The 25644-nt window shown below is 38.4% G+C and overlaps 4 protein-coding genes across 7 annotated transcripts; 1 reads left to right on the plus strand and 3 right to left on the minus strand.

Annotated features, from left to right (window-relative positions):
* Positions 1-381: 381 nt before the first annotated feature.
* LOC113722967 (uridine kinase-like protein 5) lies at positions 382-6326 on the minus strand. Its single transcript, XM_072059651.1, has 14 exons — positions 6188-6326; positions 3790-3912; positions 3528-3619; positions 3304-3373; positions 3083-3198; positions 2786-2882; positions 2567-2646; positions 2204-2398; positions 2006-2089; positions 1806-1866; positions 1313-1373; positions 1051-1144; positions 794-949; positions 382-702 (listed from the first exon to the last, which is right to left on the minus strand). The coding sequence occupies exons 1-14, from the start codon at positions 6234-6236 to the stop codon at positions 553-555; spliced, it is 1428 nt and encodes a 475-aa protein (XP_071915752.1). The 5' UTR covers positions 6237-6326; the 3' UTR covers positions 382-552.
* LOC140004402 (probable methyltransferase PMT9) lies at positions 5107-10691 on the minus strand. 2 transcript variants are annotated; one of them, XM_072059650.1, is made up of 8 exons: positions 9744-10691; positions 9406-9570; positions 9005-9187; positions 8326-8920; positions 7272-7384; positions 6940-7160; positions 6192-6524; positions 5107-5663 (listed from the first exon to the last, which is right to left on the minus strand). In XM_072059650.1, exons 1-7 carry the CDS (start codon positions 9990-9992, stop codon positions 6209-6211), a joined length of 1842 nt encoding a protein of 613 aa, XP_071915751.1. In that variant the 5' UTR covers positions 9993-10691; the 3' UTR covers positions 5107-5663; positions 6192-6208. The 2 variants fall into 2 exon arrangements, with proteins under 2 accessions (XP_071915751.1, XP_071915750.1); XM_072059649.1 differs by having other exon boundaries at positions 6188-6524; positions 9744-10690.
* A 2768-nt stretch (positions 10692-13459) lies between these two features.
* Positions 13460-19139, plus strand: LOC113722966 (E3 ubiquitin-protein ligase RGLG2-like). Of its 2 annotated transcripts, none has more exons than XM_072058817.1 (12): positions 13460-13600; positions 14520-14854; positions 15357-15441; positions 15521-15661; positions 15761-15874; positions 15968-16065; positions 17355-17434; positions 17557-17662; positions 17819-17946; positions 18085-18268; positions 18443-18499; positions 18599-19139. In XM_072058817.1, the coding sequence occupies exons 2-12, from the start codon at positions 14534-14536 to the stop codon at positions 18677-18679; spliced, it is 1395 nt and encodes a 464-aa protein (XP_071914918.1). In that variant the 5' UTR covers positions 13460-13600; positions 14520-14533; the 3' UTR covers positions 18680-19139. The 2 variants fall into 2 exon arrangements, with proteins under 2 accessions (XP_071914918.1, XP_071914919.1); XM_072058818.1 differs by lacking the exon at positions 13460-13600 and adding an exon at positions 14208-14363.
* A 1062-nt stretch (positions 19140-20201) lies between these two features.
* Positions 20202-24013, minus strand: LOC113722965 (cytochrome P450 724B1). 2 transcript variants are annotated; one of them, XM_027246217.2, is made up of 9 exons: positions 23664-24010; positions 23265-23589; positions 22878-23030; positions 22273-22512; positions 22020-22106; positions 21831-21909; positions 21621-21727; positions 20858-20976; positions 20202-20541 (listed from the first exon to the last, which is right to left on the minus strand). In XM_027246217.2, exons 1-9 carry the CDS (start codon positions 23903-23905, stop codon positions 20454-20456), a joined length of 1440 nt encoding a protein of 479 aa, XP_027102018.1. In that variant the 5' UTR covers positions 23906-24010; the 3' UTR covers positions 20202-20453. The 2 variants fall into 2 exon arrangements, with proteins under 2 accessions (XP_027102018.1, XP_071914634.1); XM_072058533.1 differs by lacking the exon at positions 22878-23030 and having other exon boundaries at positions 23664-24013.
* Between the last annotated feature and the right edge of the window lie 1631 nt (positions 24014-25644).

Raw genomic sequence — 25644 nt, forward strand, 5'->3', positions numbered from 1 at the left:
ACAACAACAACAAAGGGATTAGACCAGCGTGACCAGTCTAGTCGCAGGGTGCAAACAGTAACGGAATCTTTTATCCCACTTCCTGTCCAATTTTTTGTCGCATTTTTTATTATATAACTATTTCTCTTTCATAAATATTGTATTTTAGTTTTTTTTTTGTTTCCTTAAGATTCAATAATTATTAACTAAGTATAAAAAAAATAAAATAGTCTTAAAAAAAGCAATAGATAATAGAAAATTAAAAAATGCAGCAGAAAATTCATAAATTTGAGTTTGTAAAATTTTGTGTATTATTCAGTTAATAGTTATTGAATTTTAAGAAAATAAAAAAATAAATAAAACATGATGTTCATGAATAAAAAATAACAATATAATAAAAAGTGAGAAAGAAAATCGATTGCGCGCACGGTGCAATTTCTTTTCTTATTTCTTTGAATTTTGACAATGACACCGTAGCACGCGTGCATAATCATGTGAGCTAGATTACTAGTAGTACTACTTTCATTCAAAAAAAGAAGGGCACTAGCAGTAGAAGGGATGCGGAGTCGGCGATCATCCTGCACCGGTGCCAAAGTATCGGTCTCCAAACTCGCCCAGGCCCGGCATCACCCTTAGATCTTCGTTTAGCGTGGCGTCAATCTCTGAGGTCACAATCTTTAGCCTAGGGAAACTTTTACAAACAGCATGTATTCCCTCAGGAGCCTGAATGGGGTCATTCAGATTCAGTGCTTAAATGAGTGCAGACGCATGGTAGAAGGAAGTATGGAAAACGTATGACCAATTTGACTCTCACCGCAATAAGGTTGAGGAAAATAATGTTGGATTCTGGTACACCCTTGCTGAGCAGCACAGAAATAGCTTTGACTGCAGAATACCCTGAAGCGAGTACGGGATCAAGCAACAGCACATGGCGGCTCGCAATGTCTGACGGTAACTTCTCGTAGATCAACTGCAACCAAAACCAGAACTCATCGCAAATGACAAAATCCTAGGGTGGAAGGGGAAGAGCTGAGAGGGCGATGGCCGCACACAGGAGACATTTCCACAAACCTGTCGACCAGTATTACCCTCTCTGTGGATAAGGATTTTGCCGATTTTAATTCCCTTGCAACATGCTCTTAGAGCATTCTCCATGCTTTCCCCGCTGTTTCCAGCAGATTACTGTTTTAGTTACTCGAGAATCAAGCGTTCTCAAACAAAGAACAGAAGTAGTTATCCATGAACAAATGGTAATCCCAGTTGAGCTGAATGATTATTCATATACGAAAACTATGCTTATTTGATTTGCGGTAAAACAGGAGACAACTGATACCTTCTAATGACCGAAACACCACACAAACTTTTACAGAAAACAACTCCGGTGTACACGGATCCTGCAATTTGCAGAAGTTGCAAAGGGAAATTATTACGACAATATCAACTATCTTAATAAGATCATATTCCAGAGGATTTAGATTCTCAAACTCTGGCAGTGATAAGTTTTACAATCTATGATGGAGAAAACCATCTTCTTATAGCAATCCTGAACTGTATTTCAACTTCATTAGTGCCAAAAGCGTCTGTGTGGAAGAAGGAAAAAAAAAAACTTTGGCTCTCTTAGTTAAATAACAGTTTCTTTTTCCTTTCTTCTTTCATTTGCTGTTATCGTTAAGATGGACAGAGTGCCTGGGTGCATGAAGAGTTTTAAGTCACAAAATCATGTGAATTTCTTTCCTTGATCAAAGAAACGTGCAATGGTGAAAAAAGATACAAGAATCAGGCCTGGTTTGTAAGTTGCAGCAGACAGGCAATGACACAAATATAACCTGTTGGAGTTAGTATCTGCTTTTCGGTAAAAGGAAGATGACCTAAACCATGCTCCACAACCTGAAACATGAATAAGAACTTGATCACTGTACATTTTTAGTTCTCTTTTTCGATTTTTTGGGCATCAAGCAACCGCATAAATTTCAACGCATAAATGTACAATCGACAAAAGGTACTTTATTTGGGAATTTCTCCATACCAAGCGAATAAGTCGATCAGCATAGAAAACAAAGTCATGCTTATTTGTTTTGGCATCACGTATTAATGTGTGCATCCCTCGTGTCTGAAAGAAACCATAAAAAACATGCTAATGAAACCAACACAGTGCAGAACAACCAAGAAAATATAGATGACACATTGCCACATACTGACTATTGAGTATGAAGCCGAATGTTACCTGAAACGTAGAATAGATGACAAACACATTTGGATATATTTTACAGAGGTCATGCTGGCTGAGTTTTGTACGTATGTGCTGAACTATCAGATCAATCGCAACTTCGTTGTCCGCTCCTCGAGGGATTATAACATCAGCATATTTCATCGTTGGAAGTATAAATTCTTCAAAACTGCGCTTCACAAACTTGGCATACTGCAAGATATAGGATAATTGAGCTAGCAGAACATGCCAGCACTACTGGCTAGAAATGAGAATGACACAGGTCACATTATATATCAGCACATTACTTAATGAAAGTCTTTCAGCATACTATATTTTCTATTAAGTGACACAAAGAAGCTTAGCTGTAACTCTACTGACTTGGTCAAGCACATTCTGAATGTTTCTGCCCCTCTCAACGGTATCTCTCTGTATCCTCCTGGCAAGCCTTACGTCAGAATCTGCACTGATAAAAGTTTAAAGAGAGCAAAACATGCAATTCGGTGCGATCGTATTAATCAAAGATGAAGAAGACATCATGGCTGCTGCTAGACTGTAGAAGCAAGAGGATGAGGTAGAGAGAATTGGAGACAAAAGTACCTGTATCAACAAATATCTTCATGTTCATAAGGTCGCGTAGACGAGGATCGTGAAAGATTAGAATCCCTTCCAAGATGATTACATCTGAGGGATTGACCTGTATTGGATGAAAACTTTAGTCCAGTAAAAATTATACCAATTGATAGACACGAGTCATCCTTTTTTTGACTGGATCGTGGAAGTATAGGGTAATCAATGAGGTTCGTAGTAAGTCCTGTTTGCCTGAGTTACTGACTACATGACCAAGACGACACAAGGAGGAAAATCTACCACCCTCCAGTAGAGGCAGGTAAATACCATCCGTGCTGGTTCAATGCTCTTGTGGCTTTTGAAGTCATAATTGGGTATGCTGACTGCTTGCCCAAGCTTTAATGCCTCCAAGCAAGAAAGCATAAGCCCCGTATCGAAGGCGTCTGAAATATGCACTAACTATTAGAAAATCAATGAAATATATAAGCAATGTCCATTCATCAAGCAGCACTAATTAGAAAACAAATCCTCCTCCTAAGATGCCCTACCGGGATGGTCAAAATTGTAGTCCTGAACGTTTTGTAGTTGCTCATCGCTCAAAGAATGGTAGAATGAATCCTGGGGAAGAAGCACTTATCCCTATCAAAAAGGTTCTCAGACTCTCCACACGGAACAAAATAAGCATTAAATAGAAAACCAACAAAAAATAAAGGACAGCACTAGCAATTCACTAGATTCAATTTGCAAGCTACTTCAATCTTAAAAACATTACTTGATGGACAAGAACAACCCGTTGATCATGAAGCTGCGAAATAATCATGTTGCAAACAGTTGTTTTCCCAGATGCTGTTCCACCAGCAACACCTTCAATTTCAAATTCAAATAAAAAAAAAAGAAGATTGTTTAAGTTGCATCATATATATATATATATATTTGATCGGTCAAAATTCAAGGGCAAGAAAGAAAGCCTATGAGATTATTTATTGCAACAAAATATATATATATATGTATTACAAAAATCTGGAAGGCCTTACCTATTATGAACGGCACCTTAGGTGTAACATGTTCCGAAGGAGTTTGAAGGGAGAGATGAGTATCGATGTTGCCTCTCAAAGCAGCTACAATTCCAGATTCCATCTCTTTTTGTCGCATTAATTCTGCAAACCAACGACGGCTTTCCTGATCATAAACCAAATAACATGTTTGGCGCCCTAAATTTTACTCAAGGAAAGAAAAAAGAAAAAAAGGGACACGTGCGTAAACAGCCACGAAAATCACATCCAGGAAAACCATTAAAATCCTCCATAATACTTGTATCTATTTCAGCATTGTTTCCAATAGGAGTACTAATCATGTTAAATTAATCAAAGTAGCTAGCTTTTAACTTACAGCTTCTAATCAGTTTTGATGTTTGTGAGGCAAGAAATTAATCGGTTAGTTATAAAAATTTTGGTTTGGTAAACCATAGAAGGAAATTATTTTCTATTTGCCCCTCTTTTGGAGTTGGCAAAAACAAGTTTTTTTTTTTTTTTTTTTTTTTTAAAGGAGGAGGAGGAGATCCAAAACGAATTTAGCGGGAAATCTGCCCGTGCCCTTCGACTACGTCAAGTTCTAACTGGGCCACAACATTCATGTGGCCCACAACAGAAAAGAAGTTGTAACTGGACCCTCATCTAACCTGGAGCGAAAGGCCTCGTCTTAAAAACTGGCCCAATACCGGAAGGCGGAGGGACAAAAAAAGAATTCTAAAATAAACAGAGGAGGAAGGACGGATGGACTTGGCTAAAATGAGGCATCGAAGAAGTTTCGGTTTACAACCACTGAGCTTTGGTCCAGTGGCCACCAAAAAGAGAATAAAATCCCTTTTTGGACTATAGATCAGGGATTCGAACCCTACCTATACTAAAAAAAATCCAAAAAAGGTGTTATAACACCCCTTTAGTCTAATAAATTCTTATACCTGCTAACCCCGCATGCAAAGCCTCTTTCAGGTTACAAAGTAAAGCTTCTAGCTTTGGTCAGGCTGATGCGCATTTTTGGCTTTTACTTGTCACAAGAGAAAATACAACCATAAAGATCCACAGCCCAAAACGGAGGAGGCAAATTTAGATGAGCCGGGCGTGAGACACTGCCAAACCGATAGCTGCGGTGTGCAACTGATCATTTTACTCACAACCCATTGGGCTCTTTTCAGAGAGCTTTTTAGAATTCTCCCGCGAGTATCAGTTAACTCAACGTGAGAAAAATGTTAATAGAGCCAGCCAACCTGTGAAAATCAGCACAGAGAGAATACTCGTCGCCAACATTACTGTGTCTAAGGTCTGAGTCCACTCAAAAGCATAATCCCAGAATGCAGCAAATGAATAATAGTTAATACCATCATACTCAAGCATTCGGTCTTTCATGCTCAACAGTCAATGATGATATACACTACCACACATCAGTAATATTATTTTCATCCTCGTCACGTCGATGTATCAATCAATTGCTGCTAAGGTTTTCTGTTACAGATAATAAGTGGGTTGTGATCCCAGTTGCCACGACCACCGCATATGACTCTAGTCTAAAACATCTACCATCCAAATTCCATCAATAAAGAAAAAATTGAAACTATTGAAACAAAAGAGGTGACTTAAGAACCATCTACAATTGGGCAGGTCAGTAATCTAGCTAGACAAATTTTACATGAAATGCTACTTCGGTAAATCACATTCTTGGTGGTGGTTGTATCTTTACAAGATGGCACCTCTGAAGAGATGGTTATGCAACTATGTTGAACTCATGTTCCTCATCTCTCAAGGCCAAAAGATAAAAAGTCTCCCAACAGCTCTAATTCTTGATTTCCCCGATGCCATGGATAATGACGATCTACCCAGCAACTGCAGGTGCAATATAATTGCGTAGCACTCTATAAACAAAATGCCAGCGTAAAAATAAGGACTTATTCAGACGACAGAGGACAATATAAAACAATTCATACTCACACCAGCAATCGTCTCTGACAATTCCCCAACACACACTATACTCAATCACTGTTGCAATTCAAGTATAACTTAGCACATGCGAAACCAGCAAAGAGTCATGAATATACATAAGGGAATCGAGTCACATTTTTCACATAAAAAATACTTCTCAGCATAATGCTAATTCCAACCACTACAGCACCTCGAGCCTTTCCATGCTTTGCCGACACATAAACCAAATAAGCAAACATATACCAGTAAGTGTGTGTCTGTGACAGGATCAATCAGTATCAACCGAATTTTGAAAACTGGACAATCAAAATTGCATCGTTTCCCACTTACAACTAGATATATACTTCGTACATTCAAAACGGTTGCTTCAAAAAACTCAAAAGGATGAGCATTAGATCATGGATCAGTCACATTTAAAAAACAAAAACTTGATTTCATATCTGTATGCATTACTTACCTACCCAAAATGCAAGCAGACTCATAACATTGTGAGCTCCACCTGCCATAATCTCTTTTTTGCAATTAAAACTCTTTCTTCATTTAGCGAGAGAGCATCAGCCCTAGGTTCCACTTCTGATATCCAACCATCCCACTTTAAGGCAGTCAAGAATTTTCTTGCATAGTTTATAACTGAAAGTTTGTCTCTTATGATGACAATTCCTTCTGGCCGTAGGATTCTGTCCATTTCAATCAGAAGATCTTCTGTACTACATCCACGCTCCTCAATCTCCGAGAACAAGGCCCAGGCATGAAGTAAATCATAAGTGCGAGGGTAGGTTGAAAACGATTCACACCTGTAAATGGGCTTACAATTGGAGATCAACCGGCATAACAGCAACCAAAAACTTTTCATATCAGACATGCTTGCCAATTGGTTTCTATAGCTTCAGTTTCCATTTACAAAGGATTAGCCAAAAAGACAAAAAATGCCAATGGGAGTTTGGCCTATAGCCTAGACCTCTACCAGTTCACTCATTAATAACAAAAGATTCCATAGAACGGATCGCGAAACCATTACCCTGCCCATCTATAATCAGTTTGCAACGTCATAAATGGTTGTAATAATTCCAAATCTACTGATGGAACTTTAAAAAAGAGGAAAAAAAAAAAAAGGTGCTTGTCTTCTTTTTAAGTTTCCTCTATCACCCAAATGCTGCATTCAAAGATGCATATGGAACCCAAATATCTGTGCTCGCAACAATAGCTTACCAGTCGTGAACGGTGCCAATTAGGCCTCTATCATATACGATCTTAAGCTTAGAAGAAGCATTTACTGGAGCAACATTCATCACCCAGAGATCCTTATCTCTGAGAGCAGCAGCAAACCCACCAAGGTTTGAATTCATGTCCATGACATTTCTAAATGAGTTCCTCTGCATAAGCGATCTCATCTGCTTCCAATAGTCAACAACCCTGTCATGCCATATGCTCTGCATTTCATAAAGATCTAGTAGGTTAAAACAGGCTCATGTTATCCCAAAAAAAAAAGAAGGATAAGATATAAAGGCATTCTAAAGACAGTATGTGTTCCCTTAACTCACAGTATCTTTCAGAAACTCCTGAGGACTGACACCAATGTCTTCCAGGCGAAGGGGAGCTGCAGTAAGCCTTTGTGGCCAAGGTTTTAGTCCACTTCCTTTTTCCTTGTGCATCCCTGGTTTCACAGATAAGCATTTCATGACTATTATAAGAAAAACGGAGTCTATCGCATACAATAATATAACAACAGAACTAACAACTCAATGACAGGATAATTAAATGAAAATTTTGTGGTATCTTTTACAGATTGTTCAGATTTGCCTTCTGCACCACCCTGCAAAAGAAAAAGGTGACATTTCTAATCCAAAACCAATAGTTCCATAGACTATTTCTCCACAGATCTCAGAAAAAAAACAACTTTACAGCTAAGGGTGGGTGTTCAGAAGTTGTGAAACTTTTTTTTCCCTTTATCCTTGGTGGAGAGGATAGGAACTATACAGCTGCCAGAAGTCGATATCTTGATACATTATCGAGAAAGCATCAAACCACTGCATTCAGCATCCAAAGAGCATAAACCTTTGTTGATGCAGCAGAGAGAATAACCACAAAAGCAAATCCATCCTAGTAAAATCCATTCTTTCTTCTTGGTAGACTGGATACAAGAATACTTAATTATTTTTCACCAAGTTGCAACAAGTGGCGGAAAAATTCTGAAGTAGTTGATCAACATCGGCCACTATCATCTGGGCAATTTCCTGAACTCTATATCCAACTTGGATATACAAGATTTCTCTGAGAAACTTTTTGTATATTCATTTCTTGGTTAAAGTGTAATAATTCATTGGAATAGAATCCTTCCAGATCTGAACAACGCAAAAAAAAATAATTTACCAGTTCTCCAACTTATTTTCCTGATGTGATACAAACTTGATAAGATCAATTCAGTAGCTCTGTAACAAATTTTAATGACATGGATGATGACTAAGCAATGAAGAAAATAAACAAAAATCCACCAGATGACAAAATAGCAATCCACATCTCAATTCTCTCAATGCAAGTTAATTTCTACACTGACCTAAAAAGTTGAAAAAGCTCATAGGAATTAATGCTACTCACTGGCAGAGTATGGAGTGATGCAAGCCTTCATGAGCGCATTCCAAGTGGAATCTGGATCCTCGTCAGAGCTGCACAAGGGGGGGTTAGTCCCAGGTTCTCTCTTTCTATAACAACTGTTACTAAAAGGCTTAGCCCATATAACAGTTTGATCTCTTCTTGAAACAACTCTCCAGCACATTCTTCTCAAAAGATCATACATGGCATTCCAAATTCTTCGATTATCCGCATCATGAGCATAAGCTTCAGGTGATGAGTACACGAAATAACCTCCTGGTCTGAGCAACCTGTCTAATTCTAACAAGAGGATTCCATCTCTCTGAAGCCAATCAATCCTACAACGGGAACAATGAGCCAGTTCAAATGATCTACTTGGATAAGGTAGTCTCTTAGTGCCCAAAACACCAAGAGTGGAGGGGATTCCCCTCTCCAATGCAAATTGGATTTGATTCTCATGCACATCATTGGGTGCCAGTGACATAGCGATGATATCAAGAGGAAGAAGGTATGCCCCAAAACTTGCAACCCCACAACCCACATCAAGGACATTACGGATATTCCCACCATTGTTCAGCTTTTCATCAGGAAACTTAAGCATCTGCAAAGAATGCAAACCGTAACGGTAAAAACTCGAAAAGAAGAACTAGCAGAAAACGTAATGGAATGGCTGAGTATGCTGTACCCCAGCAATTGCCGCAATGTACTTGTCTGCACCATAATGGAAATGGGTTCCTCCACCGGGAAACCTGATCTTTTCCCCATCAACCACCATCCAGTTTTGATCTGATTTTTCTTGAGCAAGATGCGTATGAGGTATGTTGGCTTTCCATACTTGATCTCTACTTGCAGGCCACTTGATTGGGATCTGGACTCCTAAAATTGACCTCATTAAATGAAAACTAGCAAAAATAGTCGCAACATTTATAAGTAGTACATCCAGAGAGCAGAACTAGGGAACTTTGAACTCATGTGTAGGACACATCGAAAAAGTCCAGTTAATATCGAGAAAAGAGAAGAAATCAATTCCTTCTCTTTTGCTTACCGAAGAAATGAAAGCACAAAACGAATAGAGGCATTACCAACCTTGTAGCCAATTGGAGGTGGAATGAGACAATTGTACCGCCGGTGAGGAGGCGGACAATGGCGTTCATAATGCTCCATTAAAGTCAAATTAGGCTTCAATTTGAGTTGATATATCAAGTTTCTATCCAAGCATGGGATCAGTTCCGAATGATTCAAATCACAAACCTTTAAAAAATATACATATACGTCACCAAATGCAGGATTTCTAATAGAACCACAAAAAAATGCATTTGCAATTATTGCCAAACTTTTCACCAGAAAGAAAAAAAAAGAAAGAGGCCATACAACAATCATTACCAAACTTTTCAAAAGAAACAAATAAACAATTGGAGACATACAGGAATGCTTCTGGGAACTTCAGGGTTACGCTCTTGGTCTTCCGGCAACTCGTCCGAGTAGTATCGCTTCGGCAGGAAGCGGCCCGTTACTGGATCGGCGCCGTCCTCTAGGGGGTCGTCGGCTCTGGGCAGACGTGGAGCGAAGGACGAACCATTGTACAGACAAACCAATCCCAAAAACACAGTTAGCCCGATTAACAGAAACTTAAACAACTTGGATGTGTTAATAACCTCGTTCTTTTGCCTCATTTTCTTTTCCCAGTCAAACCTTTTCGTCTCTGCTTGGTTTTTCGGTGCTGCTGCAGCTGCCGGAACCTCGAGCTAAAAACCCTAGTTGGGCAGCAGCAGATCCATTTCTTCTCAACCTCAACTAGAAAGCAAGGAATATATACTACTAGTAGAATGTAATCTTTGTCGTCGCTGCGATTTGTCTTATATAAGGCACTTAGCGATACTGTGGACTTTACTTTTAACTATTACTAGTATAACTTCCAAAAATCTGCGACTTTCCTTGTCTGGAATAAAAAGATCCTTTCACTCGGGAATCACAATCTTATGTTGAATTAGGAAATTCGATGGAAATACTTCCGTCCTCTGAACGCCGTTGTGCTGTCAACCGTAGCAGCTGTACACCATCACCAGCTAGCCTCCTCCTAGTCCTGGGAATGGATTAGGTGGGACTTTTATCCTTGTTTCAGCACTGGACGTGAGAGATGCGCCGTTGATATCTCATCCCCTAACCCAAAAAAAATCCCGGGCACGGTATAGATTTCTGGCATCATATCGAATAATTGCGCGATAATTGGGGGGGTCTTAAATTCTGTATGTAAGGTGCGTAACGCACGGGAGACAGATATCTTGTGGTGTTAATCACAATTGACATTGGTCGCCACTGGAAGGGCCCGAACGCATGGTAAACAACCAAACACGCACAAAGACTTCAATACCTCGATCACGTTGCAGTCCTCCATCATGTTTAGCTGTTTGAAAGCGATCATTTTAAATTTAACATGTATTTTTCAATTTTATCATTTAAAAAAGTAATCTTTTAAAATTTTAATGCATATTTAGCGAGGGAATATTTTTAATTTAAAAGATACATATATATAAATTTATCAGTACCAATGATTATTATCTCTTCATAAAAGAATGAATTTCTAAAAATCGATTCCAATACTGGGACGGATGAAGTAATATTTTCTTCATTTCTTTCCAACGTGAATGAATATACTAGTGAAGATAGAAGGTATTGCACTCTAGAGATGCCCAAAAAAAAAAAAAAGAAAGGTAAAAAATCACATGTTTATTTCAATCATTATGGTGCACCTCAACAACAAATTGACTAGTGATGTATATAACTACACTTTTACAAGAAAGGTACTATAATACGCATAGATTAGTACACATTGATAGATCGGAAATGCTAAGGCGATACATTGGTGTTACTATATTGCATGGTTTTACTCAGATATGTTACTATATATATTGCATGGTTGCTTCCTTCACAGTAATGTTTCAAACCTTAAGCCCATCGGGTCGAGGCTCAGGAGATATCCAACTTTTTTAAAAGTTCAGGTGACAGTTGGGCGTCCAAAGACTACCGGCCTTCAGGGTAAGAATGGGCCTTTCGCTTATCAGCCACGCGTCGAAATGGACGAACTCGAGGTTATGTAGAATTGACCTCTGGTGCAACAAAACTTTAAATATTTGTTAAAAAAAAATGAATTAATGAAAATGAGTGAAAATTTTTTATTTATGACAAAAAAATTAGTATTTCTACAATTTAAAGGTGAGATTTGCATTTTCATTTCTAAGTGTAATAGTAGTGTTATTTCCGTACGTGCTTTAACCATTTCGTAAACATTAGTGGAATCTTTTTTTTTTTTTTCTTCTTGGTTCGCACTAGATTCTGTGTCGTGGAAACCAACTTAGTCCAAATGAGTTGGTCACCAGAGAAAGAGACTTGATTCCGTCATTGGCCGCAGACTGGGAGATCAATTCCCCAATCTTGCATTCTCAATTAGGTTTTCTTGAAAATTTTTATCAGTGAGTGTACATGTACTTGTTTAGTTCGGTGACAGTTCGGTCTCCTCCAAATCTTCTATTGACTCTTGTTTATCCATCCCTTCTCTTAGTGCATTGTGAGTTATGAAAAATAAGTCAACTGGAATAAACTACTTAAGGAGAGCCAAGTAAATTTTAATTGGTGTAGTTTTGACCATTTCTACGTATACTATAAACAAATCTTTCTCTCTTGAAGGCAAAAACTTGGATGGATCTAGTCTACTAGGCCTAGTAGCCCAAATTTTATCACTTTTTCATTGTGCATTTAATGATTGAATTACTAGTGAAGTGATGTGAATTTTTTAACTATTCGGTCGATGATGTGTAGGGCCGTAGGTTGAATCTACCCAAGTTTTTGCCGCTCTTGAACGTCACACTAACAAATAAATAACATGACATGACAAGGGCTGTCTCTTACAAGGGATAAGTTCGTAAACTTCCCCAAAATTTTGTGACCATTTCAAGAAGCATGCCCCCATATTTTGAAATTACACTTTCCTATCCTCTCCTACTTTCACTTTGTCTATTTTTCCCTTCCCTTCCCTCCTTTCACTTGTGACAGTTTATTCTTCTAAACTTTTCTTCGTTGTTTTTTTGGTGTTTATTTATATTCACGTCATCAACTAATATTTCTATTGCCATTTGCTCCACTTCCTCTCTTTTATTATTTCCCTCTACATTTATCCATCCCTCTGGATTTGGAATTTTTTTTTAAATGTTGTGCATGGAGTTGGTTCGACTATTCTTGTTTTATTTTTTTTCTTTTGTGATTTGATTAGTAATGGATAATGGAATTTGATGCTTTTAAAGATCAAGAGCTGGGAAGATAGATATATGGATTTCAAGAATTAGGTTATTAAAAGAAAGGATGTTGCTGATTGGCTTTGGACAAAGAGAAAGAAGATGTAAAGGAATTTGGGGGTATGGGATTAGTTGTCCTCTAAGTATTCATTTTAACTTTTTAAGCAAGCATGGAGCTGTGTTTAAGTTAAGCTCATATGCAACAGTGAGCATAATTGGATTTTGGGGTTTGTGGTTATTGAATTAATTTCTGAGATAGGCATTATTGGTTTAGAAACTTAGAAAATTTGCTTGGCTGGAAGTAGTCTTTAAATGGAATAAGGCAATTAGCAAACTCTCTCTCACACACACACACACACACTCTCTCTCTCTCTCTCTCTCTCTCTCAAAAAAGGGTATTTTATGATAACTGCAAAATCTGGCTCACTGGGCCTATTCTATGACCTAAATATCAAACTCAAGGGAAGGATGTGTAATTTTCAAAATTAGAAAGGAGCTTCTTGAAATTTTCAGAAATCGCAAGGAAGGTGACGTGGGTAAGCGTTAGGACTTTTTCGGTTGGATTAAAAAAAAAAGGAAAAAAGAAAAAGGGCAATGATAGCTACTACTTACTACAAACTACAAAGATTAGTCTCTAAAACCAAAGTGATAGCAATTGTGAAACTTCCATTGTGCTTACGGTTGCCAAAAAGCCGCAAACTCCCATAAATGCAAAAGTCTATCATCTTTTCGCCTTTTTGCCTTTTACCCATTTTTTTTTAATTATTTTCTAAAATTCTTTTGCAGTTAACTAACATAATCATTTTTCCACCTTTGATTGCTTCAAAAGATTCGATCTTCCAACAGAGAAGCCCGGATTCCTCTTTATTAACATTATTGTACATCATCCCGTGATAGGCAACTTCCTCCTCCTCCTCCTCCACCACCTCGTCTTGAAAAAGGAAAACAAGAAGAAGAATAATGCAGCAGAGAATCTGTCTCCTGCTACTCAGGTCTGTCTTCTTGTAATCATCCATTTTCTCTGCCATTTCTTTCTTTCTCTTCCTAAGAACACAGAACCCTTCAACTAGTATAACAGCATCATGCGCAATCAGATCTCGAAGACGAATGTGGGTTTCGATTTGATGTCCAATAGAGTCGTAAACTGTTCTATTTTAAGCGCTGAAGAAAATCTGTTACCTTTTCATCTATTCTGAATCGAAAACAAAAAGGGTCAAAATGGTTGTAATATGTTTACGGTTTTGACTTGGTTTTTTTTTTCATTTTAATTTTTGGCTTATCTTCCAAGTCATTGGTCGATGAATCGATTTACGTTTCTTTCCTTCGGCTGGTGTATACAGATTTGCAATTTGTTATTATTACGTGTATTGCCATATTTCTTGACCTTTTGGGTTTTGGATTTTATTCAGACAATAGCAAGTATAGTTGAGTAGCGTTAGGATACTAGTAGACGCTTTCTCCGAAAGCAGCAAGTACCAAGTCCTAGTTGAATACGTTGGGAAGGCTCTTAGGATTAACTGAGGAGATACGTCGGTGCGGCGGTTGTCCTTCGCATACAAGTCTTCTCTCTGCTTTACCAGCCGGCCGCCTTTTTATTTCTTCCACGGCTTCATTACACGTTTTATTTTGGAATTTTCTCTCGCCCAGCCAGGCTTTCATACCTTCAAATAAAGTCTCCTTAAACTACTTTTGACCGTTTTATTTCGTTTCGCCGCCATTCCGGGGCCTTGTTACAAGTTATATAGAGGAAACTTGGTTTGTGTTGACAATTGGGATTTCTTCCTTTTTCATTTCATCCTTGTTTTTGGCGGGTTTTATTTGGGTGGGGTGATTGTTTTGGAGATTTTTTTTCTCTTTTGATCTGCTGAATTAGGATTATTTTTATTTTTAAGAGTTTTGAGATTTTCGTAGATAAGTTTGACTTGATGGGGGCAAGTAATTCGAGGGACAACAATTTGAGGCAATCTTCATCATCGTCATCGTGGGATCAATACAACCAGTACCCTCCCTCGGTGGGTTATTCACAAGATAGTTACCCGCAATCATATCAGCAAGATAGTTATAGTTACCCCTCTCGGCCTACTGTTCCGGCATATGGACCACCACCACCGCAGCAGCAGCAGCAACACCATTACCAGGGTACCTCTTCCCAGAGTTATGGCTACGGGGGTCAGGCGCCTGCTGCGGAGAGGAAGCTTGACAGGAGGTATTCAAGGATTGCTGACAATTATAATTCATTGGAAGAGGTATGAGGGGTATGAGCATAGATGCCAGGGCATAGTTGCACATCTGAATCTGGAGCTTTTAGAGTCCAATATTTCATGTACATGCATCTCACGTTGCACTTGGTAAAAAGGTCCTTTTGCAGATGAGAAAAAAGCTGGATTTCATTAATAGGCTTGAAATTCTTGGGAAAAATTTGAAATAAAAGGGGAAAATATTAGTCTTTAGCAAGTAATATTCCTGGAAACACTGATTGCACCAACACTATATAGCACCTAAAACCCTCCTGGACTGAGCATCAAACCTTTCTGTTCTGCTTTTCTTTTATGGAGATATATTCCCATCTCGTGGGTTTTGACTGATTTTTTTGAGCATATGATATCCATTATCCATGTCCTCTGAAAATTCTTCTTAAAACTCGTCAACCAAAACCCTGGTACTGGCCCCGTCGAAAGGTGGTCAAAATGAACTGTTATGTCTCTGTAAAACTTAATCTGCTAAAGTATGACATGGTTTCTTCTGCAGGTGACTGAAGCTCTTGCCCGTGCTGGCCTTGAATCTTCAAATCTCATTGTCGGTATTGACTTCACCAAGAGTAATGAATGGACAGGTCAGAATCTTGCATTTTGTCTGCAAACTTCATTTACTATTATGGTTCACTAATATGTTGAACTTGGATCCATCATCAGGTAGGAGGTCATTTCATGGGCGAAGCTTACATCACATTGGAAATACTCTGAATCCCTACGAACAAGCAATATCTATTATTGGTAAAACATTGGCAGCTTTTGATGAGGATAACCAGATCCCCTGTTATGGATTTGGAGATGGTACTCTCTCTCTCTCTCTCTCTCTCCCCCTACCCTTCCTCCCCCCCCCTCCCCCCAACGGTATTCGGTTATTTGATACATTTCTGAAACTTTTCCCAGCATCGACACATGATCAAGATGTATTCAGCTTCTATCCTGATGATGGAGTGTGTAATGGATTTGAGGAAGTATTGAGTTGCTACAGAGAGATAGTTCCTCAGCTGAAACTTGCAGGTTTGACTTACACTTATCCAGTTGTTATACAGTTCTAATAATTGAGCTGATAGTTTATATAACTAACTGAAGCTTGGATAAACTCTGATGTAGGACCGACATCATTTGCTCCTGTTATTGAAATGGCCACAACTATTGTTGAGCAAAGTGGAGGACAATATCATGTCCTGTTGATTATTGCAGATGGGCAGGTATGCTTTTGTCTCTGAGCTCACCTTTAATCCAATGGAATGAAATTTAAATCATCATATGATAAATTGATGGCATACTTTATGAAAAGATGCATCTCATTGAAAAGGCAACCCTTTTACCTAGTAGTATACTTGCTGCTTGGCAGTAAACAGACTTTATACAACCAATTTCTGGTGGCTAATACCAGTTTTATGCGATCTCTCTGTCCCTCACACACACACACTCTAACAGGATTATTCTAGATTGACAATGTAGTCTTCATACTGTGGTTGTTGGAGGGGTTCAAAGCAAGAGAATTGAACTGTATTTAAAAATGGAATTAGCTCCACCTTTTCTATTGTTGTTCTGTGAGGGTTTCTTAAGAGAACTTTTTCCTATTGACTGTTGATGCGTCGAATTTTAGAAAAGTTGTCTGTCTTCAGAAAATAGTAATAGTTTTACTGCTAGTATGGAGAAAGATGATCTGATAATGTATTAGTATTTACTAGTCTGATAGCAGAAATGACTAGTAGCACGAGCACTGTTTGGGAATTAATATTCATTCATTCAGACATTTGTTCATACATCAATAGTAGAGCAAGACATGGATTTCTGACCTGATCAGCCGTGTACTTGTTCATGAATTGGCTGGTAATATCTCTCATTTGATATGACTTCTAGTGTTCTGATGGAGGCTAAAGTAATCATATATTCTTGGCCATCCTGGTTGTAAATCAGGCTAGGAAATCAAGTTGTTTAATTGTGTTTTCCCAATATAATGTCTGTGGTGACTTGAAGGTTCAATCTGTTGCTTCCCTTTTTGCTCCCAAAAGTCTTGGGTTACATTCAAATAGTTCAGAGTGGAATGGGCAGAAGATAATTTATGGCCTCTGCCTTATGTTTCTAGTTAAGAAGTTTCCAAGACAATTTATGGCCTCTGCCTTGTGTTACTCCTATACTTGGGCTTGCCTCTTCTCTGGTTTGTTATCCCATCATGCAATTGTTTTATGAGTTTGTATTGTCTGGGGACCTTGGTTTTATATTCCAGTGCAAGGATTTCCTCTGATGAATTGGCTTATGAAGAAGCTCTATAGATGAGATTTGGAGATTAAAAGGTGTTATACTTTGAAACTAATCTGAAAAGAAATTATGTATCCAAACATTCAAATTGTTTTGCTTTTTATCTTGATTGTATACTGAAATAGTCAATTATACAAGGTTTAGTGCTATGCTTTTAATTTCATACTAGAAGGTATCATTTTGTCAGTTGAATGTATAATGTTTCATCAAGGATTGATTATCATCACAGGTGACTAGAAGCGTTGACACTGGGCGTGGTCAATTGAGTCCCCAGGAAAAGAAAACTGTTGAAGCAATTGTGCAAGCCAGGTAATTTAGTCAGGTTGATAGTAAAGTTCTACTTTCTTTTGTATTCCCCCCTTCAGGCTAAATGAGTTAGTGTCCTTCTTGTAGCATTGAGTTCATTATCTTTATTTTCCCTTTTTTTCCAGCAAGTTTCCCTTGTCCATAATATTAGTTGGGGTTGGAGATGGACCCTGGGACATGATGAAGGAATTTGATGACAACATTCCTGCTCGAGACTTTGATAATTTTCAGGTCAGAAATTTTCCTTTAGTCCTTTTTTTTTTTCTTTCTTTGGGTGGTGGGATGCATGTAGGGGGATTTCAGCGTATGTTATTACCTATACACGGACTGTATTCATCGGTTTCATTCAGTCTGATTAATTGCTGAAAATTTCTTTCTAATCTTCAGTTTGTCAATTTTACGGAAATCATGGCAAAAAATGTACCTCAATCTCGAAAAGAGACAGAATTTGCGCTTTCAGCTTTGATGGAGATCCCTGCTCAATATAAAGCAACAATGGAGCTTGGTTTATTAGGGTAACAAATACTGCTTCCTTCCCGACCCTCCTTTCTCTCCTAGCCTTTTCTACCCACCAGAAGGGGGAAATCATTGCTCTGATTGGATCTTAGTTTTTGTTTTATCTAAAACTTATCATTTCCTACTGTATGGTGCAGTGGGAGGAAAGGCTATTCTCCTGGAAGGGTTTCGCTGCCACCTCCTATGTACGGCGCAGCTTCATTCAGTGACAAGAAACCTTTACGGGCAACTAGTTTCCAGAAGAGCACAAGTTCTTATTATGACCACAGCAGCTCCTTTGACGCGGCTCCATCTGCTCCAAGCTCTACTTACGAGAGCCAGGTATATACCTACCTAGCAACCCTACAATCATAATATGCATGTGGATGGTCTGTGAAAGATAGATACTTGCTGGGAAAATATTGAATTGCTGGTGTTGGGAGTTGTCAAGCAAATGGTTTTGTGGATTGAGAATGTCATTAAGACGTGCTAATGTTCTAACTTGGTCTTCTACAGCTTTGTCCTATTTGCCTTAGTAACTCGAAGGACATGGCCTTTGGTTGTGGTCATCAGGTACGAAGAAAGTAGTTTCCAATGACAAGAAGTCTGTCAAGATTTCTGGGTTTTGTCTATAGTACTAAAATGTGCCTTATATATGTGCTCTCTCTCCAGACGTGTTGCGATTGCGGACAAGATCTTCACGTATGCCCAATCTGTCGTAGTCCAATTCAGACCAGAATAAAGCTCTACTAAGCCAGCATCTCTGCAACATCAATATCCACCGACAGCGCGTGTCTGCTGCCATTTTTTATTAGCTAGCTAGCGTTCCAAATTCTTTTATGATTTGTTTGTATGTGTGTAAAAGGCGGTTTCATGAGGAGAGGTAGTTGGTTGCTTGGATCGTTTCGAGTGCTAAAAGGAGGAAAGAGTGGGGGTTTCAGTGCCGAATAGTAACATCAGAAGATGCAACTGACTCTTGGGAGTGAGTTGGAAACAGCGGCTTGGCTGAGAGTAAGAGCATCCTGTCATCTTTTCTTGTACAGCGGTAGCGGTTCTAAGATTCGTTGTAGGAGGATAGCAAATAAACTAACCCTGTGGACTACTTTTCTGCAGTTTGCGCTCCTATGTGGTTCCTTTATTGTCTTGAGCAAAAATAATGTGTCTCTGAATCGTTTGCAATCAAAAATCAAATGATGATTTTACAGTCTTCTTATATCGGTAAGGCAGATAATTAGCCAAATTGTTTCTTCTGAAGCAAAATTTAAGAACGAACACTGGACTGAAGCATAATTTTGTCGGGAACGTTTCTTTGAGCTCTGGATCCTAAGCTGTGAGATAATTAGCCAACTTTTGCCCCTTTTTCCCTTCTTCTTCTTATTATTATTATAGGGTGCAATGTATGTAGAAGAACAAATAGATGCGTTGAAATTATTAATCCTATTGCATCTTCATAAAAGACGGTAATGTGTCTCCAAATACTACGGCTACCATTTGCTCTGGAGGCTGGTTGGGGGGGCAGCGGGCGTTGACTCTCCCATACGGAGAAAATAAAAAAATAAACGCTTTAACTGCGCGTGTTCCCATTCCAAAATCTCATCCGCAATTAGTGGGCGGCCTTGATGGTGGGTGGGTTCTGTAGGAAATTAACCCACAGAAATATGCAACAAAGACTGACCTTGGAAATAAAATAATGAGCAGCGGCGCGGCGGTTTTGAAACGAAGACAGATATATATGAATTTGGCAGCGACCGATATTTTATTTCTTGAACCATCGGCACTTTCTCTCGCGACAACATGTGTATGTATACATTACAGGCAGAAGAAGATGTTAAACTCCCAAATAATAGAATACTAGTATCATGCATTGCCTCCCTCAATCAGAAGAAGATCTTCCTACTTGGTTTATTATTTTGATAATTAGATTAGAATTGGTATCATTATTTTTTGGTAATTGGATAGAAAATAGAGTTGAGCCACGTTTCGACATTACAATTAGAATAGATTATGTTTTTCTATTCAAGAACTTGAGAGAAAATGGTCATCAATTGACTAATAGGCCTTCCGTTCCGTGCTCCTTTTGATATTTATTTGATTGAGAAGAGAAGCTGTGTAAATTCTTTTGCCTCCTCCTTAGTTTAATCATAATGTAACCGGCCAAAGTCTCAAGGCAGTTTTACAAGTGCTTGGCCAAAATGATTCAGCATTTTTCCGCACATCTTAGAATGTGAGATAGAAAAAAAATAGACTGAGGATTCAAAACGAAATGCGACCCAACTTTCGAACTCCAATCAAGTCTGTGATTGCCATGAAACCTTCAATTCCATTAAAAATGGCTCCAACTTAACAATAATAACAACCTTCTTTCTAAATTATTATACTAAAAACACCAATGGATAACCTTAATTCTTTTTCTCCTTCCAATGCTAAATTTCTCCCTAAACAAATTATATAGAAAATGAAACTATGGAGCCGAAGCCCTGCCTTGTACCGGTTAGGCTTCCTTTTCTCTTTTTTCTTTTTTTTTTTTTCACAACGGCTCTATCTCCAGCAGCAGGCCTCTCTTAAACTCCAAATAGGGGTGAGATACCGGGCATTCATCTTCTTTTATTTTCCAACTGAATAAAACCCAAAACAGGAAAAAAAACACACACACATATGAAAGTGTATAAGTCCATAATAATTTGGACACCAGCTACTATTTAATAATAATTCAGATTTCTATGAGATGTACTTCCTCAAAATCATATTTAACCAACTTGGATGCTAGATTAGTTTTATTTTTTTGGATCAATCGTCAACATCTATTCCACCCCTATTCTAACTTATTTTAGGGAAAGACCTAACTGAATCTATTGAAAAATTGATGGGGATTAAACCATTATTAGATCAGACGGATGCAGTGCATGCTACGCTAAATCATTAATGGGTTACCTGTATGTTAGGACGAAATGGTGTAGGAAGAAAGCGGTTTCAAGTTTAGCAAGATCTGAACCGGGACAAAGTCGCAATCCACCACCGAAGGGCGCGAATTTTTTGCTTGTTGCTTCGTCCTGCATAATTAACGGGCTAAAGTTACCGCCATAGCCAACTGCAATCCATCATGCTACAATTTATTTTAACCTAGAGTGTAAAAAAAAATTGTGTTCTTGATCTTTTATATATATATATACACGCATATTGTGAATCGATACGACCGTTGCACCATGTTTGATTACGCATGCATCATCATTTTAAATTTTTTTTTCCCCAAAGGCGATAACTGTTGTATAATCTAATCTATCCTATGCTAGGGGAAGGGGACAGACCTAAGAAGGTTCAGAGATTGTCTGGAGGGGACTGAACTATCACCGGACCAAATGGGTGCACTACGCATCCACCTGAATTTTTTTAAGCAAAGCCACTTTTAATGTGGCAATTGGTGGGACCCCACCAAGCTTTAATGTTTTGGTGGTGGCTACCAGCCCAAAGGCTGGTACTTCATCACCATTTTTTAAACAACATTGAGAATTTCTAATCTCCCAGGTAAGTTGTATCATTGATCATATTTTGCAAAGGATTCAAATATTGAAACAATATTAGTATCTGCGCTGCGGTCAAGGATACAATTGTCCAAGCAGTGCTTGGGATGAGATTAATTAAATTCTGGAAATTCAGCTACAATGGGAGTGCATGGGGATTCGTAAAAGCTACTTACTTCCCATCTCCAAGGATTGAACACGGAGGGATGTTGATGGAGAACTGGATCAAGATGCGGGGCAGAGATGACAGGAAGAACTTTCCACCCTGCAGGAATCACATATTCTGCAGCAGCAGTGTAAGAAGATTTCCCGTGATTTAAAACTAATCAAAATTAGGAGAATAGAACACAAAATTCCATGAAGGCGAGCTTTGTCAAATTGCGAACCTCTGAATTTTACGTCCTTGAGAGCTCTTCTGTGGACAAACTTGACTAGGTTGCCGCAACGCAAGGCTTCATTTATAACCTTAGATTACAAAGTACTCCAGCATTAATTCATCATCAGTTGTGTGCACTTATAAAAATGCTAGAACTAATGCACGAGCAACATAGAACATGATTCAATTTATTACGCACGGTCATGGTGAATTCCATTTGCTTGTAGTCCTCAAAATCCAAGAGTTCTCCGTCCGCCTTGTTTCCCCTCAGTTTTCGGTGTTCATCCTGAAGAAGGATTATATAGGGAATACAACTGATCATACACTACTACACAGACATATGTGTATGTGTTTATATCTGATCACGTTAAGTATATGTCTGAGTACTGAAGAAGTCTAACGACAGAGGAGGAGGTTTTTGGTTCCTACAGTGTGTGTGTGTACGTACGTACCTTTAATTGTTGGAGGGCTTTGGGTGCCTGAGCAAGAAAGTAGACAACTAGAGCAATAAGTCCTGAGGTGGTTTCATATCCGGCCAGCAAGAGGTCCAGCACAATGCTCACTTCCTCCTCATCATCCAAGTGGCCTTTCTGCAAAAACTCGTCCAAGAAGTCCCCTCTTGAGTATCCCTCCTTTCTCGTTTTCCTTTCGTTTATAATGACTCTTAAGGTCGATGAGATTCTTGTTCTTGCCTGAGACGATACATGGATCAGACAACGCATGCGTTATATATACATGAGAAATGTGTATGTTTATACAATTGATTTACTGCTGGAGGTAACAATCGAACATGCGCTCAACAGACATATATGAATAACTTTAAAGATCCCATTCTTTTTTATTCTTTAACTTCGTTAAAACAATGTCGACGTCAGAAAAGTAATTCCTAGATTCTATGATCAGAATGCAATGGATCTGAACTTTTTAGTTGTGGAGAATTTTTATGGCTCGTTTAATTAAGTTGGTGCATGACGAGGAGTGATGGAAATGCGTAATTTTCAGTGATTTCAAATATCAGATGCCAGTAACCACTACTACTAGCATTGCTATTAATTACCTTGACAGCCTTGGCATAGGGGGACCCTGGTATATACAGCGGGAGAGAAACGAAGCCTTCCATGAAAGTAAGAAAATCTTGGAGTATTCTTGGAGCAATTGGATCTCCTGGCTCCATATCTAGCAGATTCTTTAACATTACATGCAAGGTGAACTACCAAAACAAAAAAAATAATGGCTTCATTGGATGGAATATTGGATATATAAAATTAGTGTACGACAATAGATGTACGCTTAGACAAACAACCATCACAAAGGCATTTATGATTACTCAAGACAAACACATTAATTTAGCCAGATCCTAGTTTTTATGGTTACACATTTAGGGAGTAAGTAATTAATTCTTTTTAATGGTCGACATATATAAACAAATATATACAGCTCTGACCTCCTTGGCTTCTTTAAAGAAGGGAACCCGTTTTCTTTCTTTCCAAGACTCCATCAGCGAGCTTGACAACTTGTCGATGTAGCGAAGGAAGTCTGGTCTTGACTTGGACGTTCCGATATGGCTCACTGCAGTACTTCTTATCTTTCTGTGTTGCTCTCCGGAAACAAGAAGCATGGATAGTTTCCCAAGGATGCTTTGAACTGATTTTGGATAGCTACTCGCAAACAATTTCCCTTCATTTTGCAGAATGAATGTGTTGAGCTCCAGATCGCATGAAACTATGGTTGGATTGCCAAAAAGATGGGATTTAAACACTCTCCCGTACCTGCAACGATTGATGACAGTTCCAGAAGCGAAACCAAGGAAAAGAAAAGGAAAAAACAAAAAAGAGTTTTGTACCTAGAGCAATGTTCTTGCAAGAACTGGCCTGTGGAGTTTGATTTATGTGGCTTGAGATATTCAAGAGTCTTTCCTACCAAGGGCCATCCCAGACTTCCAGGAGGTGTATCGTCTGCTTGGTTAACCTGCAGGGGGGCGGATTTTGAGAAAATGGAGATCAATGCTAATAGTCCTAACAAGAGAGCAAAACCAACAATTGCGAGTTGTAGCACAATAGACCAGGATAATATCGGGCTCGTCATTTTTATTTTGTTTTTCGACCTTTTTGCAAGAAAATGCAGCGGCTCCCCTGTGAGCTTTTATAAGCTTAAAATTCTATCGTAATCATTTAATGCTTTACACTATTTTCCTTTTAAGAAAAAGTGTCAATATTTTTCTTTCTTTCTTTCTTTCTTTTTTTTTGGGGTTGGGGGAAATCAGAATAGGTAAAATTAGTGAAACCACGTGCCGTGAATCTACAGATGATGCACGTATTCAAGCCGAACAGCGAAGTCGATGAAAGCAGACAAGTCCTATCCTACACAGTACACAGTACATTGATTGAAGACAAGGATACCGCATCAATGTTCTTGGAATTGTTCTCCCGAAATATAGGTTGTATATTGATGTACTCTTTTGGGTTAAAGCGTGTACGTTAATGTACTTGTATATAGTGACGTACCTTAACAAAATCTTGAATATATCTGCGGAAGATGATTGGGTCTCCACAACTGGCCCAAATAATTTAGGACCCGTTTGGCAAGTGAATTTTTTTTTTATGTTTATCTAAAATTTTGAGAATTTTTTTTGAGATTATTGTGGTTAAAGACGTTAAAAAATTTGTAGCAGATAAACTTGACAAAAAACCTGCTTGCCAAACAAGGCCTTATTTCTCTCATTCATTCATTTCATTTCATTTCATTTCGTGTGCTGTCTTGTCTTTCGCTGAGGCAAAGATAATTCAATCACCTATCGTCATTTCTGATTTCCCTGGTGTCTTTATGCATTTGTTATGCGGTGAAATCCAATGTTTTGAAACCAAGAACGGCAAGCGAACCGGATGAACTTTAGGTATATGGTTCAATTGATTTGATCGGTTTAATTATGGTTTAATGATTTTATAATTATTTTATTATTAAATTTCTTGGATAAAATTAATATATAAAGAAATATTTAGTGAAAATCGGTTCAAAGGCCGGTGTTTTTTTTTTGTTATCGATTTTGACTGGTATGGTTGGATTTGATCGATTCATTTCATTTTCTGAATTAAATATAGAATCGGAGCAAAATTATGCAATTTGAATCAATTGATGGATTCCGATTTTAGAACACGAATGAAATCGTAAAAGTTCTTCGAGCGGGGGCGTATACGCACGCTTTTGACCCTCTCTCAAGTCTCATCCCAAGAAGACGGCTGAGTGTACACTGTACAGAGACGTAAAGGAACCAATTCATATTGCAATATTTCTATGGGATACACACTACAATTGGAAGTTTTGGTTATGTTAAATGAACCGTGCGTGGGAAAGGCAGATTGTCTGACTTTCTAGACCACCAAGAATAAGAGCACAGTGAAAGTTTTTTTTAAAAAAAAAGGGTCCTAGCTAGCAAAATCATTAGCGAATAGTAAAGCACTCGATTTCTTGCCAAGTTTGACGTGAATTAACTTTTTTGAGCAGGCATTTGAGGTATCTACATATTACTTCCCCACCATCACAGGATTTATGAGTTATCTGGAAGTCATGATTCCATCTATATTATTGGTTTTCCAAATCAATTACACTAGACTGGTTTTCCAATGTCAAAGCTTTTTCCCAAGTGTTTGTTGCTCGATGGGTTTCCCCTCCTCAATTAGTTAGTCTCCCCACTTCTTCATCAGAGTAAAACATATTATTGTTAATTAAGAGACAGGAGGTCCTGATGTCCCTAAAACTATTCTTCCATCGCCACCAGTACGTCGTGCGTGCATGCGTATTATATTGTAATCAAACTTAAAATAGCA

Source organism: Coffea arabica, chromosome 7e (assembly GCF_036785885.1).
Source record: "Coffea arabica cultivar ET-39 chromosome 7e, Coffea Arabica ET-39 HiFi, whole genome shotgun sequence".
NCBI classification, from domain to species: Eukaryota; Viridiplantae; Streptophyta; class Magnoliopsida; order Gentianales; family Rubiaceae; genus Coffea; species Coffea arabica.

What these genes read in the sequence shown, in the direction of transcription:
- LOC113722967 (XM_072059651.1), bottom strand. Translation starts at nt 6,236, where the DNA reads ATGGCAGGTGGAGCTCACAATGTTATGAGTCTGCTTGCATTTTGGGTA. An exon ending in GAAGATATTTGTTGATACAG is followed by an intron (nt 2,647 to 2,785) that starts GTACTTTTGTCT and finishes TTATCAGTGCAG; the next exon opens with ATTCTGACGTAAGGCTTGCC. An exon ending in AGGGTAATACTGGTCGACAG is followed by an intron (nt 950 to 1,050) that starts GTTTGTGGAAAT and finishes TTTTGGTTGCAG; the next exon opens with TTGATCTACGAGAAGTTACC.
- LOC140004402 (XM_072059650.1), bottom strand. Translation starts at nt 9,992, where the DNA reads ATGAGGCAAAAGAACGAGGTTATTAACACATCCAAGTTGTTTAAGTTT. An exon ending in AAGTTCCCAGAAGCATTCCT is followed by an intron (nt 9,571 to 9,743) that starts GTATGTCTCCAA and finishes TATTTTTTAAAG; the next exon opens with GTTTGTGATTTGAATCATTC. An exon ending in AGGAGTTTCTGAAAGATACT is followed by an intron (nt 7,161 to 7,271) that starts GTGAGTTAAGGG and finishes TATGAAATGCAG; the next exon opens with AGCATATGGCATGACAGGGT.
- LOC113722966 (XM_072058817.1), top strand. Translation starts at nt 14,534, where the DNA reads ATGGGGGCAAGTAATTCGAGGGACAACAATTTGAGGCAATCTTCATCA. An exon ending in ATGGAGCTTGGTTTATTAGG is followed by an intron (nt 17,947 to 18,084) that starts GTAACAAATACT and finishes TGTATGGTGCAG; the next exon opens with TGGGAGGAAAGGCTATTCTC. An exon ending in GCTCTACTTACGAGAGCCAG is followed by an intron (nt 18,269 to 18,442) that starts GTATATACCTAC and finishes GGTCTTCTACAG; the next exon opens with CTTTGTCCTATTTGCCTTAG.
- LOC113722965 (XM_027246217.2), bottom strand. Translation starts at nt 23,905, where the DNA reads ATGACGAGCCCGATATTATCCTGGTCTATTGTGCTACAACTCGCAATT. An exon ending in CAAGGACGTAAAATTCAGAG is followed by an intron (nt 21,728 to 21,830) that starts GTTCGCAATTTG and finishes CTGCTGCTGCAG; the next exon opens with AATATGTGATTCCTGCAGGG. An exon ending in TCAATCCTTGGAGATGGGAA is followed by an intron (nt 20,977 to 21,620) that starts GTAAGTAGCTTT and finishes TTAATTATGCAG; the next exon opens with GACGAAGCAACAAGCAAAAA.